General features: G+C 36.8%; 1 protein-coding gene across 2 annotated transcripts in view; it reads left to right on the top strand.

Moving 5' to 3' along the window:
* Positions 1 to 16,513, top strand: part of LOC306877948 (nuclear receptor ROR-alpha A-like) — a 35,786-nt gene extending 19,273 nt beyond the window's left edge. The window contains exons 3-12 of one of the 2 annotated variants that reach the window (XM_079430008.1): positions 11,297 to 11,382; positions 11,482 to 11,623; positions 11,726 to 12,058; positions 12,139 to 12,258; positions 12,843 to 12,964; positions 13,565 to 13,697; positions 13,936 to 14,043; positions 14,717 to 14,827; positions 14,920 to 15,029; positions 15,136 to 16,513. In XM_079430008.1, coding sequence (XP_079286134.1) covers positions 11,297 to 11,382; positions 11,482 to 11,623; positions 11,726 to 12,058; positions 12,139 to 12,258; positions 12,843 to 12,964; positions 13,565 to 13,697; positions 13,936 to 14,043; positions 14,717 to 14,827; positions 14,920 to 15,029; positions 15,136 to 15,300 — 1,430 coding nt within the window. In that variant the 3' untranslated portion in view covers positions 15,301 to 16,513. The remainder of the gene's footprint in view (positions 1 to 11,296; positions 11,383 to 11,481; positions 11,624 to 11,725; positions 12,059 to 12,138; positions 12,259 to 12,842; positions 12,965 to 13,564; positions 13,698 to 13,935; positions 14,044 to 14,716; positions 14,828 to 14,919; positions 15,030 to 15,135) is intronic. The other variant, XM_079430009.1, reaches the window with a different exon arrangement.
* The last annotated feature ends 455 nt before the right edge of the window (positions 16,514 to 16,968 follow it).

Below are 16,968 nucleotides of genomic sequence, written 5' to 3'. Positions count from 1 at the left end.
TTTTCAGACCTAAATACTGAAGTTGCGGTATTGTTTTATGTAATTTTCCTCTATCAGTGGTACATCAGAGATAATCATTTACGACATATCTCAGCTTACATCTTACTTACAGTCAAGCAGCAATATATATATATAGGAGAGATAGTATCTTCATTTATGTAAACCTGTATGATCTGAGAGATATACATAGAGTCTCTCACAGTTATTGTGCAAATTTAAGTATAATTCAACAGATAACTTTACCTTGTTCAGTTTGAGCCCAAATAACGAAATTTGTTCAAGTCAGTTTTTATCCGTGGCGAACATTTGGCTTAATTTTGGAGAAATATTTATATGGATACGTCAATGCTTTATCTTGATCTTCAGCTGTGGTAAGTACCTCTGGGATTAATGACTGCTAATAATTTGTCATTTGTGGTAATTCTGATTTTATTTCACTTTATGACATGGGCTATTAATCTAATGTAAAAAATTTTTTTGTATTTTTAGTGGCCTAATATTGTCTAATTCATTAGATTGGGAGTAAGATTTTTCTGCAAACCTCTGTAATAATTCTCATAATTTAGGGCTATTCCTGTCTTTTTTCTTTTTTGGTGTAGTTTTCATCAGTTTGAGCAGAAGAGATGAGAAATATGAAGGCTTTTTTTAGTCGGTATCAGTGTTGTGGTATAGGTGAACAGATAGCAGAGAAGAGAAAAAGAGAACTGTTCTCTTTATCAGCATGTGGTTTCAGAGAGATATAATGAGAATGAGAAGCTTTTTGTTTCTATGCAGGTATTTCTCTTTGTTTGGAGTTGGTGTGTGCAAGGGAACATCAGTGTATTTTAAACACAAGCAGACAGAAAACACAAGCAAGGAACCCAGGAAGAGATTGTTTTTTGGATTACAGGCCTCATGAAGGTGTTAAAAGTGTTGAGTAGCATATGAATGTGGGAGTATGAATTGCGCCAATTAGGTTTAAATAGTATTCTCTAAGTAAAAAAAAAAAAATGTAAAAGACAAAAGGTATGAGTAATTTTCTGTCAAAACATTATAGACATTTCCTTTAACCCTAAAACATCTCACGATGTATTTCATGTTAACACATTGAACGCTTTTTTCTGAATTTTCTTAAAGCGAAACAAAGGAATGAAAAAACTAAAACAAAAAATAAACAGAACAGAAAGAAAGGAATGAAATAAAACAAAACAAAAACTTCTAACTTCATCTCTTTAAAGTAAAATATTTTTTTTAACATAAAATTATATATATATATATATACACACACACTACTCTTCAAAAGTTTGGTATCAGTAAGATTTTTTATGTTTTTAATGAAGTTTCTTATGCTCATTAAAGCTGTATTTATTTGATTAGAAATACAGAAAAAAACTGTAATGTTGTGAAATATTAATGATAACATTATTGATATTATTAATAACAGTTTCTATTTTAATATACTTTAAAATATAATTTATTTCTGTGAAGCAAAGCTGAATTTTCATCAGCCATTACTCCAGTCTTCAGTGTCACATGATCCTTCAGAAATCATTATAATATGCTTTTGTTTGTTTTTTTGTTTTTTTTCTTCAGTGTTGGAAACAGTTGTGCTGCTTCATATTTTGGAACGTTATACTTTTTCAGGATTCTTTTATGAATAAAAAAAATAAAAAAGAACAGCATTTATTCAAAATAGAAATCTTGTGTCACAATATACATTATACCAGTCAAATGTTTGGGGTCAGTATTTTTTTAAAGTAATGCAAGCTTTTATTCACCAAGGATGTGCTAAATGGATAAAAAGTGATAGTAACGACTTATATTGTTAGAAAAGATTTCTGTTTTAAATAAATGCTGTTCTTTTAAACTTTTTATTCATCAAAAAATCCTGAAAAAAGTATCACAGCTTATAAAACAATATTAAGCAGCACAACTGTGTCCAACAATGATAATAAATCAGCATATCAGAATGATTTCTGAAGGATCATGTGACACTGAGGCCTGGAGTAATGTCTGATGAAAATTCAGCATTGCATCACAGCAATAAATTCTATTTTAAAGTATATTAAAACAGAAAACCAATATGAAAAATTGATATAATATTACATTTTTAATATAATAATATGATATTTTCTGTATTTTTTATCAAATAAATACAGCATTGATGAGCATAAGAGACTCCCTTAAAAAACATAAAAAATCTTACCGATCCAAAAACTTTTAAACGGCGTTATGTATATGTGTGTGTACATATATACTAATTTAAAATGAAAACAGAAAATAAAAGCTAATTATAAAAGCTATAATAGAATCTCAGTGACACTAAAAATAACAGTTTGTAAGTCTTTATATTATGTTAAACATTTGAGCTGTTTTAGAGATCATAAGTGACTTAAATGGACTGTTGGAATGTTTTGAACCAAATATTGTCTGCTGTCTTTCAGGTCAGACAATAGTGAAAAGAACTATGTACGCACATTTCTGTGGTGTCATCAGCATTGTGATGCTGTCATTTACCTGGCTCCAGAGTTATTAGTGATATCAGAACCAGATATGACATGCCGTTAATAAAAAATATTATAGAATATAGTAAAACCATTTACACACATTTGTAATCAGTCCTTTTTAACAGGAATATTCCCAAGTAATATGAAAACAGCTGAAGTTGTTCCTATTTTTAAAACTGGAGATCGGCATCTTTTTTTCAACTATAGACCAATTACTCTTCTTTCCCAGTTCCCAATTTTATAGACAAACACAAATTATTGAGTGAGCATCAGTATGGTTTTAGAACAAACAGGTCGACCTCAATGGCTGTGATGGAACTGGTGGAAGAGATTTCTCCTTCAGTGGATAATAATGAATATACTGTGGGGTTGTTCCTAGATTTAAAAAAAGCTTTTGACACTATTGATTATGGATTATTAAGGATGAAACTGGAGAGATATGGTATAAGACGAAACGCTTTTGCTTGGATAAAAAGTTACCTCGATGACAGATATCAATTTGTACAAATAAATAATGTTAAATCAGATTTAATGAAAGTTACTTGTGGTGTCCCGCAAGGTTCGGTGCTAGGCCTTAAGTTGTTTGTACTGTACATAAATGATATTTGTAAAGTGTCTAAGTATTAAAAATGGTTTTGTTTGCTGATGAATGATACAAATTTATATTGTTCAGGGAAAAACTTGGAACAGCTTCTGAATACAGTGGAAGATGAACTGATGGTTTTCAAAAAATGGTTTGATGATAACAGACTTTCACTGAATTTAAAAAAAGTTTATAATATTTAGTAATCGACAAAATAACAAAGTCAAATTAATGATTAACAATGAGGAAATAGAAAGAGAGTATGAAAATAAATTTTGGGGTGTTATAATTGATCATAAATTATGTTGGAAATCACATATAAATCATGTAAAAACAAAAATATCCAAATCCATTGCAATATTAAATAGAATGAAATATATTTTGAATGTAATTATATGACTCAGTATTAATAAATTGTGAATGTATTGTTAAAATATTGAAGTAATAGCTGGAATGTGTATTTTTGTTATTATGTTTGTTTTGTGTTATTTAACTTGTGAAAAGTGTCGCTCATCAGTTAACTATGTATAAAGGGTAGGCATAATAAGCGAGGCTTCGGCCTACACCTTTTTCGGTAATTATGTGTATTTATTTATTCTGTGAAAAGTTGTCTGTGAGAACCGGAATCAATTATTGATTGATTAGTCATATGGCATTTAGGTTATTGATTGGCTCAAAAATCTGGCTGCAGAATTTAGCGCCCACAAGCAAACATGGCTTTAAATTGCATCCACATGCAATAAATAGGATGTCAACCCACATTCACACCTTTCCTCCAGACAAACACACTTCTGACATGAGACCCACACTCTTGCAAAAACTGTTGCAGGGAATTTCCTTTTGTGCCCTAAATCAAGACATAACTTGACACAGACACAGTTTATCACATAAAAAAACACTGACACAGAAACATGCACACACAAACGATGTGTCATTGATAGATGCATATGATATTAGATAGATATGGATTAATACATTTAGATGTACTGTATATAAACCTATAAAGTCTACTACATTTCTAAGGCCTCTTAATGATCAACATGATAAAAACTTTGCTGAAAAACCTGTTGTACACATCTACTACATGCCTTCTGTCGTCTGGTTGATAGTTTATACTTTTTAAGTTAAAAAGCTGTGAAATCTGATGATTTTTCTAAAGTAAATATAAAAACAGCTTTTATATTGTTAGTAATATTTCAAGATGAACCCTCACTGGGCTGAAGAAACTTTGGTTTGTTTGTTTATCCATAGATATTTTTTTTTTTTTAAATCATGATGAAATGTATCAAATATGATATTATACATTATAAAGCAAAATTTTAGGCTTTTGATGAGCATTTATTTGTACATCTTTTAATCAACATTTTATTGCACTGCATTATATGCATTACAAGGTATAGAGTAACAACTGATATTTAGATGCATTTTATACACATTTACATTACAAGACATTAGAAATAAATTATACGTTTTTGCCATATGATATCAGCATGTGATACCATTTTTTCTCTCTCAGTATTGGGCCTCTGAATAAAATGTAAGTGTTTTTTTTTTCCTCTTCAGGTGTGAGCTCCATATTCTCCTATATCATACTATATGTGCCTGTATCTAAAGTGATACTCATCAAAAACACATTTACTAATTTATCTATTTTTAGATTTTTCATATGCCAGACTTTACAAGGTTAATTAAATCACTTATAATAACACAGTGTAAATGTGCATGATATTGCATGACACATTTCAGTCTGAAATTTCTCAATTTCAGACAAGAAATATGAGGTGTTTAGATTTCTTGTGACTGTAGTTTTTATGAGCGCTGTCTCAGATTAATATTAACACTCAATGTCTTTTGGGAGAATGTGGGATTGGGAGAAGAGAGGATGAGAAAGAGAGGGGCGGGGTGAAGAGGGGGGTGGACATTCCTGGCAGTAAAAACACAGATGAAAGAGCGTATTACTGGCAGTCGCTTCCTTTGTGAGCGAGACAGAGAGAGGGAAAGAAAGAGCAAGATAATGCATGAAAGAGGGAAAGTCAGAGTGAAAGAGAAGCCAGTAAACCACTTAAAAAGACTCTGAGGTTGACACCTCCTCGTCCACCTCCTCACACTCAATATTCCCCCTGTCTCTGTCAGTCACAGTGAATCTCCCTGTTTTCTTGTGACGTGTTAATTGATTTTGTTGTTTTTGTGAGAAAAATGCCCTTCTTTGATTCACCCACTGTAAAGGCTTTGATAGACCAGGTGGGAAAGCTTGTCAAAAGAAGCTTTTAATTTCTGACATGAAAAGGTCAGGCTGACATGACACATTCAGAGACCACTTTACCTCAGATCACCCTTTTTCATATTTTTTAGATGATCATTTCAGCATAATAACATGGCCCAGATGAGAACCCAACATTTTTATAAGCTGTTCACATTATACCTAACCAGTAAACATCTTAAGGCCACTTTTAACCCTGAGTTAAGAGGCATTTACATGGGTGATTTTGAAGGGCATTAGCTGTGGTATAAGTGTAGATTAGTAATGCAAGATAAAGTATGAACAGTGTGACAGAGTGGGAATTGGGATATATATATATTTTTATTTTATATTACTCAGTCATTTTTATTATTCAATTACTAATTAGTCAAACAAATAAACAAAATAAAGTATATATATATATATATATACTATGTTTTATACTTCACAGACTCTCCATATATTAAAATATGTACCTAAATAATTACAATAATGAAATAAAGGTTACTTTATTAAATACAATAAAGGACTTAGGTTGCCCCTCAAGTCAGATTTATTGGAGGAATTCACACTCTTAAAAATAAAGGTTCTTTTTTTGGCATTTATTGTTCCATGAAAAACCTTTAATATCCATGGAACCTTTCCATTCCACAAAAGGTTTGTTATAGTTGAAAAAGATTCTTCAGATTAAAACATGTTCTTCACACTAAGAAAAAGTGGTCCAAAAAGTCCAAAAATGGACTTGCATTAAAGACAAATATTTTGTAGAAGCAGCATAACCCTGATGTTGTTGTGCTGCATTGGAACTATGTAGTATATAAGCAAACCACACAATTCTCAAAACACAGTGAACCACACTGAATTCAAGTAAGATAACATTTTTGCCGTTTTTAGAAGCTGCTGACACAAAGATTGTGCGCGTGAACAGCAGAGCGCCACTGAACAGCCACACAAAAAGCAAATCTTGCCTGCATTGTTATGATCCTTTCATATATATCAATATATTAATGAAATAACCTGTTGATGCTTCTAGACAATTAAATATCTTTTCTACAAATGTAAGTTGAGACGTTGTTCAAAAGCTCTCACTATTGCACAAAATCCACTCACAGCATTACATTAAACTAGGATTAAATATGACCCTTGGTTAACAATTTCAAGTGTAATCCCATTAGTTCAGCTCTCAATTAAAACCTTTTTACATCATTTTATAATTGCATTTTTTTTTTACATTTTGTAATAAGCCTCAGTGGAATGTATCTTTAAACTTATGAACTTTAACCTTGTATCATTCTCCCATTCACTTCCTTCTCTACGTTTCCTCCCACCTGTTTGTGTGCATAGTGTGTGTGTGTGTGTGTGTGTGTGTGTGTGTGTGTGTGTGTGTTTGAGGGAGGGGAATCATGTTCCTTGGTACTGGACGATGTGACCACATCACTTAGCCACACACACATTGCTGGATTCCAAGAAATAAGTAGGTTAGATTTACTGTCATTTTGACTGAAAACACACACACACACACACACACACACACACACACACACACACACACACACATGTACAGAACACACACATTTTGAGTTTCAGCAGAGGAACCTGCAAACATGCCATAAATGCAACAAAAGCTCTCACTATCTTAAGTGACAAGACTCCGGACCAGAACATACAAGTGAACATGAAGCAAAAATTCACCATAGCTTTTTTCAAACTGCATACTATTCATCTTATTATGCACATTATTCATCAATGCATAATGTTTCATCAAAATATATGATCTGGATCTTCCAGTGAAACATAAGCTGGACTTCTCAATATTCTTTTCATTCATATTTTTTAAACACCATCCCTTTCTTACAATTAATCAGAAGGTTGCATTCAGATCCGCCTCCATCCACTCAACAATGTGTTACATGTCTGTGTTTAAGTTTCTGTTGTTGACCTAGTTTATCTTGTTAAGTTCATCATCGCCACCTGTTGTTTAATTAATTATCCCATTAGCCCCTGGGTTTATAAATCTTGTGTCTTCCCCATTTCAGTTGCCAGTTATTGTTGTTGTTACACATATTGAGTGATCTGTTATTAAAGACTGTTATTTTGGATTATTTTTGCCTGATCTCATCTTCCTCCTTGGAGCTCCGTAACAGAATAGCTGGCCAATACTGTTTTGAGCGGCGTGTTTCCCCTTTTTGTTTTGTTTATTTTTTCATTGCCCATCCTCCTGTAAAACTTCTCTGCTTGTAGCAGGGAGATCGCCCGCTGGAAGCTCACACCCTGGACTTCATTCAGCTCGCGTGCCTCACTCACTATCCGGACCGCTCGCTCTGTGTTTATTACATCAGCCTGAGCGAGCGGTCAAAGGCACGCGTTCCAGCGGGTGGTCCTAAAGAGGATTTCGCCACCTTTGTGGAGTGGGTGCTGGTACACAACGACTTTGTTCACCATCGGCCCTGTGGAGGATGATTTCGCCACCAGCCCCACTCCACAACTGCCAGAGACCAGCCCACCACCAGCGAAAGATGCGACGGAGGTGTCGCACAAGCCCACCGCAGACCGAGGAGTTCGGCGCGCCGCGATGGAGGAACTTGGACAGAGGACAAGGTCGGAAGTTACCATCGCCCCGAAGCCTACTTCTCCGCAATGGTCTGACCAGGTGTGTGAGCCGGCTACACCGCTGAGCGCTGAGGGAGTTTTTGTGGAGTTCGGGGAGTTGGAGGATTGCCCCGCCCACACTCCTACCGCTATGAGTGAGTACGAACTGGCCTCTGGTGGATATTATGATGAGCTAAAGGACATTTTTTCGGTGGACCTAATCAACTTTTTTGGAGAGGTGAACCCTAAGCCCCCTATTCTTCCCAATACTCCTGTGTCTCCGCTGGTCCCGTCCAGCCCTGAATCTCCTGTGTCTCCGCTGGTCCCGTCCAGCCCTGAATCTCCTGTGCTTCCTGTGTGTCCTGAATTCCCCCCCAGCCTCCCTCTCCCGCCTCCTCACTCAACCAGTCCTTCAGCCCCACCATCGCTGATGTCCTTCAGCCCCTCTGCACCTCCCACTGCTCATCTGGATATGCCGAGTGTCTTCAGACCATCAGCTCAATCCTACACAGAGGATCCCCTTTCTCCGCCTCAGACCTCTGCGCCCCCTGCTCCACCTCAGTCCGTCGACACTTCGGCTCCTCACTCCCTCAGCTCCACCGGAAACCATTGGCCATACGGCTTCTCCAGGCTCCCTCGTCCATCTGGCTCTGCCTTGGTCAGTTGTCGACCTGCCTGCACCTATGGCTTCGGCTAGCTCCTCCTTCCCTCCGACTCCGCCTTTGTCCTCGGTCCCACCGGCTCAGCCTCTGACCTCTGGATTTCCGGTTTCTCCTCGGACGCTCGTCGCCGCGGCTCCTCCTCGGTCTCCAGGACCATCGGTCGAGCGTGGACTCTTCGGCTCCATCTGGGTCTCCTTCTGCGAGGGCTGCATCTCCGTCGGTCGTCCCCAGGGTGTCCATGACTCTCAAGGCGTCATTGCCACCTTGGCTCCTCCCGCCTTCGACTCCACCCTGGGGCCTCGTCCTGGTTGGTCTCTGGCTCAACACATGGCTCCTCCTGCTCCTGGTTTCCCCTTGGCTCCTTCCATCTTCCACTCCCCCATGGACTTTTATTTTGTTCTGGTTTTGGTCTGCCCTCTCTCCTGCTCCACGCCCTCCTCCAGAGCCCCCACCCTCCCTCAGTTTGAACTCTTTACGGCGTGAGGACACTCCTTCCCGGGAGGGAGTGATATCTGTTACACGTCTGTGTTTAAGTTTCTGTTGACCTAGTTTTTGCCTGTCTTAAGTTCATCATCGCCACCTGTTGTTTATAAGTCTTGTGTCTTCCCCATTTCAGTTGCCTGTTGTTGTTGTTGTTGTTACACGTATTGAGTGATCTGTCATTAAAGACTGTTATTTTGGATAATCTCGCCTGATCTCATCTTCCTCCTTGGAGTTCCGTAAAACAATGTGGATGGAAGTCCCATTCTACAGTGTTTTCTTTTGATAATCTGTTTCACTCGGATGTACACCATAATAAAATAAATCTGCCACTATTTCTGTTACATTGCAGTTTTAAACACTTAATGTATTTTAAGACCTGTGTCTTTGCATATTGTTTCTGATATTATTGTTAAATACACTGTAATCTCACTTTTAATGCTGTGCATGCATGTCAGCTACATTTTCAGACCAAATGTCCCCAGTATAAAACCTGAAATCAGCTACATTTCAGGGACCTGACAAAACCCAACAGTCGTTGCAAAGAAAAAACATAAACTTACTAAATGATGTTTTGGGGAAAAGAAAATATCATTAACCTAGTTTACAAACTATAGACACCAAGTTCCTAACATGACAAAAATATGCGTTTATCCCTTGTGAAAAATAAATATACTAAAATGTATCTGAAATTACATTTGTTTCATGCTAAGTATACTACAAATACATTTACATATTATGTACTTAATAAAAATACCCTGCATTTATACTTTTAGTATACTAAACTGGTATACTTAGTCTGCTAAATTGAAACAACTAATTTTTTCTTTAATTGTGCAGAAGTAGTGATGAAGCCCAAATAAAGATATGATGTATATTTGATTGTGCTAAAGTGGAACTATTGGAAGTATACTTCAGTTATACTTTAAATATCTTGCATTTAAAGACTGATATTATTCAAAGATCATACAGTCCTCATCAATCGTGACCGTGAAACACATTTTTAGGTTTAATATTCCGAAATGTGCACAAGTACTCCAAATAAAGTTTAGTTATCATTTTAATGTCAGTAAGTCTCAAGCAGTATGTCAGTGAATATGTTAGTAGGTTTGAACTATACTTAGTATGAAATAAATGTATTTAAAATATGTTGATGTTCATATGTGTTTGTGTACACAGCACAACAGTAGAGCTACACTTCATTCATAGCTCTCTCTTTCCTTTCATTCATCCTCCCCCTTCCCTTCCCTTCTCTCCCTCTGCTCATTAGATTAGGACTTCTTAATGTGGCTTTCAGGGATTATCTTTAGTCTGTTACAAAAGCCGTGTGTGTTTGTGTTTCAGCAGCTTTGTGTATTTATACTTCTGGGTATTTGCACTTGTACACTTGTATACTGTGAGTGTGTATTTAACATCAAATACACTTAAGGACAAGAACCAGCCAACCAGTGTTTCATTTCTTCATATTAATTAGTCCACTAATCCATCTCAAGATACTGTACCTATTTTAACATCTTAAAGTATTGACCACTTAAAATTTTGGTATGTTTGTGCTTTTATTGAGTGTCATTATTGATACATGGTTCAGTTAATTTGGGTTAAGTTAAATATATAATTACTATACTTTTTAAAATATGTTTATATACTGTCATTCAAACATTAGAGTCTGATACAATTTTTAATATTTTGCAAGTCACCTATGTTCACCAAGGCTACATTTATTTGATCTAAAATACAATGAAAACAGCTGTATTGTGAGATATGATTATAGTTTCAGCTCTTCAGTGTCACGTGATCCTTCAGAAATCATTCTAATATGCTGATCTGGTTCTCAAGAAACATTTCTTGTTATTGTCAATGTATGTTAAAAAAACATTTGAGCTGTTTTTTCAGTATTCTTGAATAGATAAATAGAAAGTTCAACATAACAGCATTGAAATAGAAATATTTTGCAACATTATAAATATCTTTAAACTGTCACTTTTGATCAGTTTAATGCATCCTTGCTGAATGAAAGTATTCATGAATAAAAATAATTTTTAAAAATAAATATAAAATAACAACAACAATAGTGTAGGCTTTATGTAATAACAATTGTTTTATCTGGGCTGTGCTGCCCTCTGCAGGCTATAATTATAATCTGATTAATATCATTGGGAATTATTTAAATCAACTGTGACAGCTCAACACATTTATGTTAAAACACATGATCAAGGCTTTAATGTTTGTGTTGTTATTGTTCTGTTTGTGTCTGTAGCTCAGATTGAGGTGATCCCATGTAAGATCTGTGGAGATAAGTCATCAGGGGTTCATTATGGAGTTATCACTTGTGAGGGCTGTAAGGTAAGAAAAAGATTTCACTATTGTCAAGTATTCATAATTTAGTATAACTCCCCCTAATTATCCTACACCCCACCGACCCACTGCTTTCTGCCTCTATAGGGCTTCTTCCGCAGAAGTCAGTCCTCCAGTGTACAGTACTCCTGCTCCAGACAGAGCAACTGCCCTATTGACCGTGCCAGCCGTAACCGCTGCCAGAGCTGCCGTCTCAAAAAATGTGTCGCTCAGGGAATGAGCCGCGATGGTAAGAAAGGATGGATAGAAGAATGCTTGAATGGATGGATGATATAGAATGATTAATTCCATCTTTTTTCTGATTTTTATGATGTTTTCTCATCTCCCTCAGCGGTGAAGTTTGGCCGGATGTCTAAGCGCCAGAGAGACTCTCTGTTTGCAGAAGTTGAGAGACACCGGCAGCAGCAGCGTCTTCAGGCCAACTCAGTCCAAGAGCCCCAGCCTCTTCCAGCCTACCGACCCAGCAAAGAGCCCAGAGAACAATCACATCTCATCCCACCTCTACCTTCAGCTTACCCTTACTCTGTAGAGCCTGAACTGCAAGGCTGCCCACCAGAGGTGCATCCATACCTGGAGTGTCGCATAGGCGAGGCCCAGGCTCAGAATCTGGCCTGCAGGGGTTCCCTCAGGAGAGGTGACGGCAACATCTTGCCAGCTGGGAGAGGTGAGAAATTCTCCACTGAAGGAAGTACTTTTCATCTCAAATGATATTGTGGTGTATAGTTTTCTCTTTCTCTCTTTCAGGATTTGACTCCACAAGGTCTACACCAGAGGCTATACTGAACATGAGCGGCAGTGAAATGAGCTTTCGTCCTTTTGACCCTGAGAGCTTGTTCTTTTCTTACCCGATATCTCTGCACACAGGTGAGAACTACAAGATTCATGAGAGCTATGTGGTGTTATAAAGTGATTTGGAGGGATAGTTCACACAAAAATGAAAATGTCTCATGTCGTTCCAAACCCGTAAGACCTTCGTTCATCTTCAGAACACAAATTAAGTCTTCCGATGCATCCCGAGAGCTCTCTGACCCTCCCATTGACAGATCCTTACACGATCAAGGCTCAGAAACGTAGCAAGGACATCGTTAAAATAGTCCATGTGTCATCAGTGGTTCAACTGTATTTTTATGAAGCTACGAGAATACTTTTTGTGCGCAAAGAAAACTTTGTTCAACAATTCGTCTCCTCCGCGTCACCCTATAGCGCCATTGGAGAGTATCACATACATAAACGATGTATGCTGTTCTGTGTCAGCACTCTTACAGGTTTGGAGCGACATGAGGGTGAGTAATTAATGACAGAATTAGAATTTTTGGGTGAAGTATCCCTATAACTAAGTTAAGGTGTGCTCACACTTCAATAATGTGATCACACCTTTAGGAATTGTATTAAGTGGTGTTGTACTGTTTAGCTTTTGGATTAACGTCTCTCTTTGTGTTTGTTGACAGAGGAGCTCACTGCGAGTATCATACGTTCCCACAGAGAGACAATTCAGTATCGACCGGAGGAGCTGCAGGCTCTCAGATGGAAGGTTTTTAGCAGGGAGGAGATCCACGCTTACCAGAGCAAAGTACATGTTCTCTACTCTTATGTAACTACTACAGCTGTAACTGATGACGATGTGAAACAGTGTGTCATTAGTCAAACATTCCTCTTTGTGATTTAATTAAGTAAAAATCTCAAGACTTTTCACAAGACTGTGATTTATTTTTTTAATGTATTATTATCTTTGCATCAAATTACAAAAAAACTAGTTTACGCTAATGCGAGGGTGTATAATGCAGGATCTATGGGAGGGACGGTAAATTTGACATCGTTCTCTCTTCTGACTGTCGTTATCAGTCTCTCTAAAAACATGGAGGGCTGAATTGCAGAGCTGGTGCCAACATATCCACATCTCTATGATCACTCATATACAGCCTTTAAAGATTTAAAGATGGAAATGTCTACGATTTTGTTGTGTGTTTGTTGTATAATTAAGATGTCTTAATTATACAACAAGCATGTCTGAATGTTTGCAAATGGCTTTTTACTCGAGTGAAGAAAGTATATTGGGGACTTGAGGCTTCATTCAAAAACATTTCAGTCAAACTTGTAGTGTGGATATCTAAATAGTCTCCACTCACTCTCACCCTTGTCTCTTTCTCCATCTCTCTTCCTCTCTCTGCAGTCGGTGGATGAGATGTGGCAGCACTGTGCGGTGCGGTTAACTAATGCTGTTCAGTACGTGGTGGAATTTGCTAAACGTATCCCAGGATTCCGTCAACTTTGTCAGAATGATCAAATTGCTCTCCTCAAGAGTGGTGAGATATAGCTGTCTGTACTACATACTAGTTAATCAGTTACGGCTGGTATGGTTTACAAGGTTTATAGCTCCATTCTCATCTCTCTGTCTTGTTTCTATCTCTCAAAAACCTGTCACTTTTCTGGCTTTGTCCTCTCCTCTCCTCTTCCATTCTGATTCCTCTTTCTGTAATTCTGTGTATGTTGCTCTCTCCTCTCTGCCTTCTTCTGTGCGTGCCTTTCTCTCTTTCTTATTAGGGTCCATGGAAGTGGTTCTGGTCCGGATGAGTCGGATGTTTAACACAGAAAACAACACTGTATTCTTTGACGGCAAATTTGCAGGAACAGAACTTTTCAAATCCCTCGGTGAGTTAAAAGAATATTTTGATTTACAGCGATTACCCCATAGACTTCCTGTGTAAGAGCATTTTTGTCAGCATATTTTCAAAAACCTGAATTTAATCATATTTGTCTAATACCTTGTGAATAATACTAAGTACTAATAAGTACTAATATTTAAGTAGTACTTAAATACTTCTTTATATGTAATTACATAATTATATTGCCTTTGAAATGTGGTTAAAGTGTACTGCTGAATGTACTGGCAAAGATTTATGGTAAACTAAAATATACTTTAATGTAACTTATATTGAAACCTGTGTCATATTTAAATATATTTGTAATTTAGAATACTTTTGTATAATGATGAAGTCGCAATTTAGTATATTTAAAAAGTATTAACTTTAACTATAGAAGGCTTTAGTATATTAGTCACCCATCAGAATAAGTTTACTTTTTAAAACACAACAAAAAATAAAACAATCTAAAATTTAAAGTAAAACTTTTAATTTGGCATTATTACAAAGTGCGCTTTAAGTGAACTTAAGTTGCTTTTATGCAAGTACACAATTACAGTCCAATTTCACAAGGAATAATTACTCACTGACATTGTGACTTATTCACTTTTAACATTTTTATTAACGGTCATTTTACCCTCTCAAAGTTAATGGCAATTGAAACTGTTTTTGAATGTTTTCAGCTTGTGGCGATCTAATAGCTGCTGTATTTGACTTTGCTCACAATCTGTGTGCGCTGAGACTGACTGAACAGCAGATGGCAGTTTTCACTTCACTGGTGCTCCTCAATGCAGGTGAGCACAGCAAAACCACATTACTGCAGAAACTCAGTGACTTTAAAGTAGAATTGGGTTAATCTATCAATCTTTCTCTACATTTTGAGTAGATCGACCGTGTCTGGAAGACAGGGAACGAGTGCAGAGAGTCAGGAGAGATGTGGAGCTTGCCCTTAGTCACATTCTTCACAGAGACACTCAGGAGAGTCTACTGCACAAGGTAAAAGATATGGACAAAAAGGAATGATGAAGGATTGCAGTGCAGAAAGTGAAGAAATATATTGCTTAGAAATGACTTTTAATGCTGTGTTTTTGTACATTTGCAGCTGTATCAAAGAGTCCCGGTGCTGAAGTCTCTGTGTGCGCTGCACATTGAGAAACTGCGATGGTTCCGGCAGCTTTACCCTCTCACGGTGCATTCCCTCTTCCCTCCGCTATACAAAGAGCTGTTCGGCTCTGATACAGATATACAGACGCTGACTACTCATTGAACACACACAGGCATATTTCATTTGCAAATGTAGACACCACACACACAATACACACACCCACAGTTACATATAGTGTATGCAATCTAGATCTAAATATATTATTTACCTGCTGAAGAAATGAAATATATTTTTGTTACTCTCAGAAGAACAGAAAATAATATTAACAGAAGTATTTTGTGCAAATTCTATTCTGTAGGCCAAAAGCAAAATATTACTACAAATGCTATTCAGTTTGAATATTCTTAAACGTGTTTTTGTCTGAGGATGTATGAAATTGTTGATGATCCTAGCTCTGATCATTATTATGTGATCTATAGAGTTTTGAGACCAGCGAACAGCAGATTTCAAATGATATTTGCAGATCTCAAAGCATCGTTGTAGAAGCAACTGGTACTGTGGATGATTTTCAAGCTTCATTTACAACATTAGAGTCCGCTTCTGTCCTCCTTGATTTCTCAGGCAGTACAGACAGAGACATGCTTAATGACTTCTGCTACTCATAGCCTATTACATTATTGCATTAATTTAAAAATGATCTATTTTGACACCTTACGTATCAGCTTTTTGTACTCCCCCGCTGTTAAAGCTTGTCTTGGCACTTATAATGCTTATCTTTCATTCATGTATCATGTTCTTGAATTCCCCATTCCCTTCAAACAGACCATCTTAAGATGTGTCTTTGGATTTTCTCTGTCTATTGAATCAATTTGTAGAATTATCATACAGATTTGAGAATATTTATGCTCAAAGGTCTAAAAATGTTTAGAATACTTCTATGGAATAAAATATAATGCTTTTATTTAATATGCTTGTGTAGACACTTAGATTGACCACAGTTCTATTTTGTCTTAATTGCACCGTTTAATTTGTGGAAATCTATAAACAAATGTCCATCTGTTTATTTGCAGGAGTATGTGTGCTTTATAAATCTGTGTTTATCAAAAGTCTCAGCATTTTCCGTAAACATTCTATTTTCGGTGCAGTTTCTATTCCGTGTTGTATTTTGCGTCAACTTTAACTTTTCACTCACACAGTGGATGAAACCATGTTATTCTTTTGGTTTTGTTCTGTTTTGGAGCATAAATACTTGATTGCTATCTGCTGTGTTGCTTTGCAGAAAAGGCCTCAAATAAACTTCTGAAAAGTATAAAGGCTGGGACTGTATCCAGGAAAAAAATATAAAGTGTTTTCCCGTTCCTGACTTTGAATTGTGAGCAAAGACTGAAATCTGTTTCTTTCTGAGTTTTTACTGACTCACACAGATGTCATACAGTCCTCCCTGCTCACTTTCTAATTGTTTTTACATGTTTATAGATCTCATAAAAACATTATTTGTTAGAATTGCACCAAAGTAAACGTGTTTCAACATTTGGTTTTCATTAGGTTTAAACGCAGGATCATCTGAATCACAGCAGACTACAAAGGCTTTGTCATACGCAAACATAACGTGGTGAAATTCTCCCTATGAGACCTCAAAACAGGGACTAGTAGGAGAACAGAACGTAGTGAAAGACCATCTATATCTTGACCATCTATATCTGGGGGAAGTCGTGGCCTAATGGTTAGAGAGTCGGACTCGTAATTGAAAGGTTGTGGGTTCGAATCCCCGGCCGGCAGGGATTGTAGGTGGGTAGCAAAAGAGCAAAGCGCTCTCTCCACCCTCAATAC

Source organism: Barbus barbus (genome assembly GCF_936440315.1).
Source record: "Barbus barbus genome assembly, chromosome: 12".
In the NCBI taxonomy this organism is placed as follows: Eukaryota; Metazoa; Chordata; class Actinopteri; order Cypriniformes; family Cyprinidae; genus Barbus; species Barbus barbus.
Note: the sequence above shows the minus strand (reverse complement) of the source record. Positions and strands in the feature narration are given on the sequence as shown.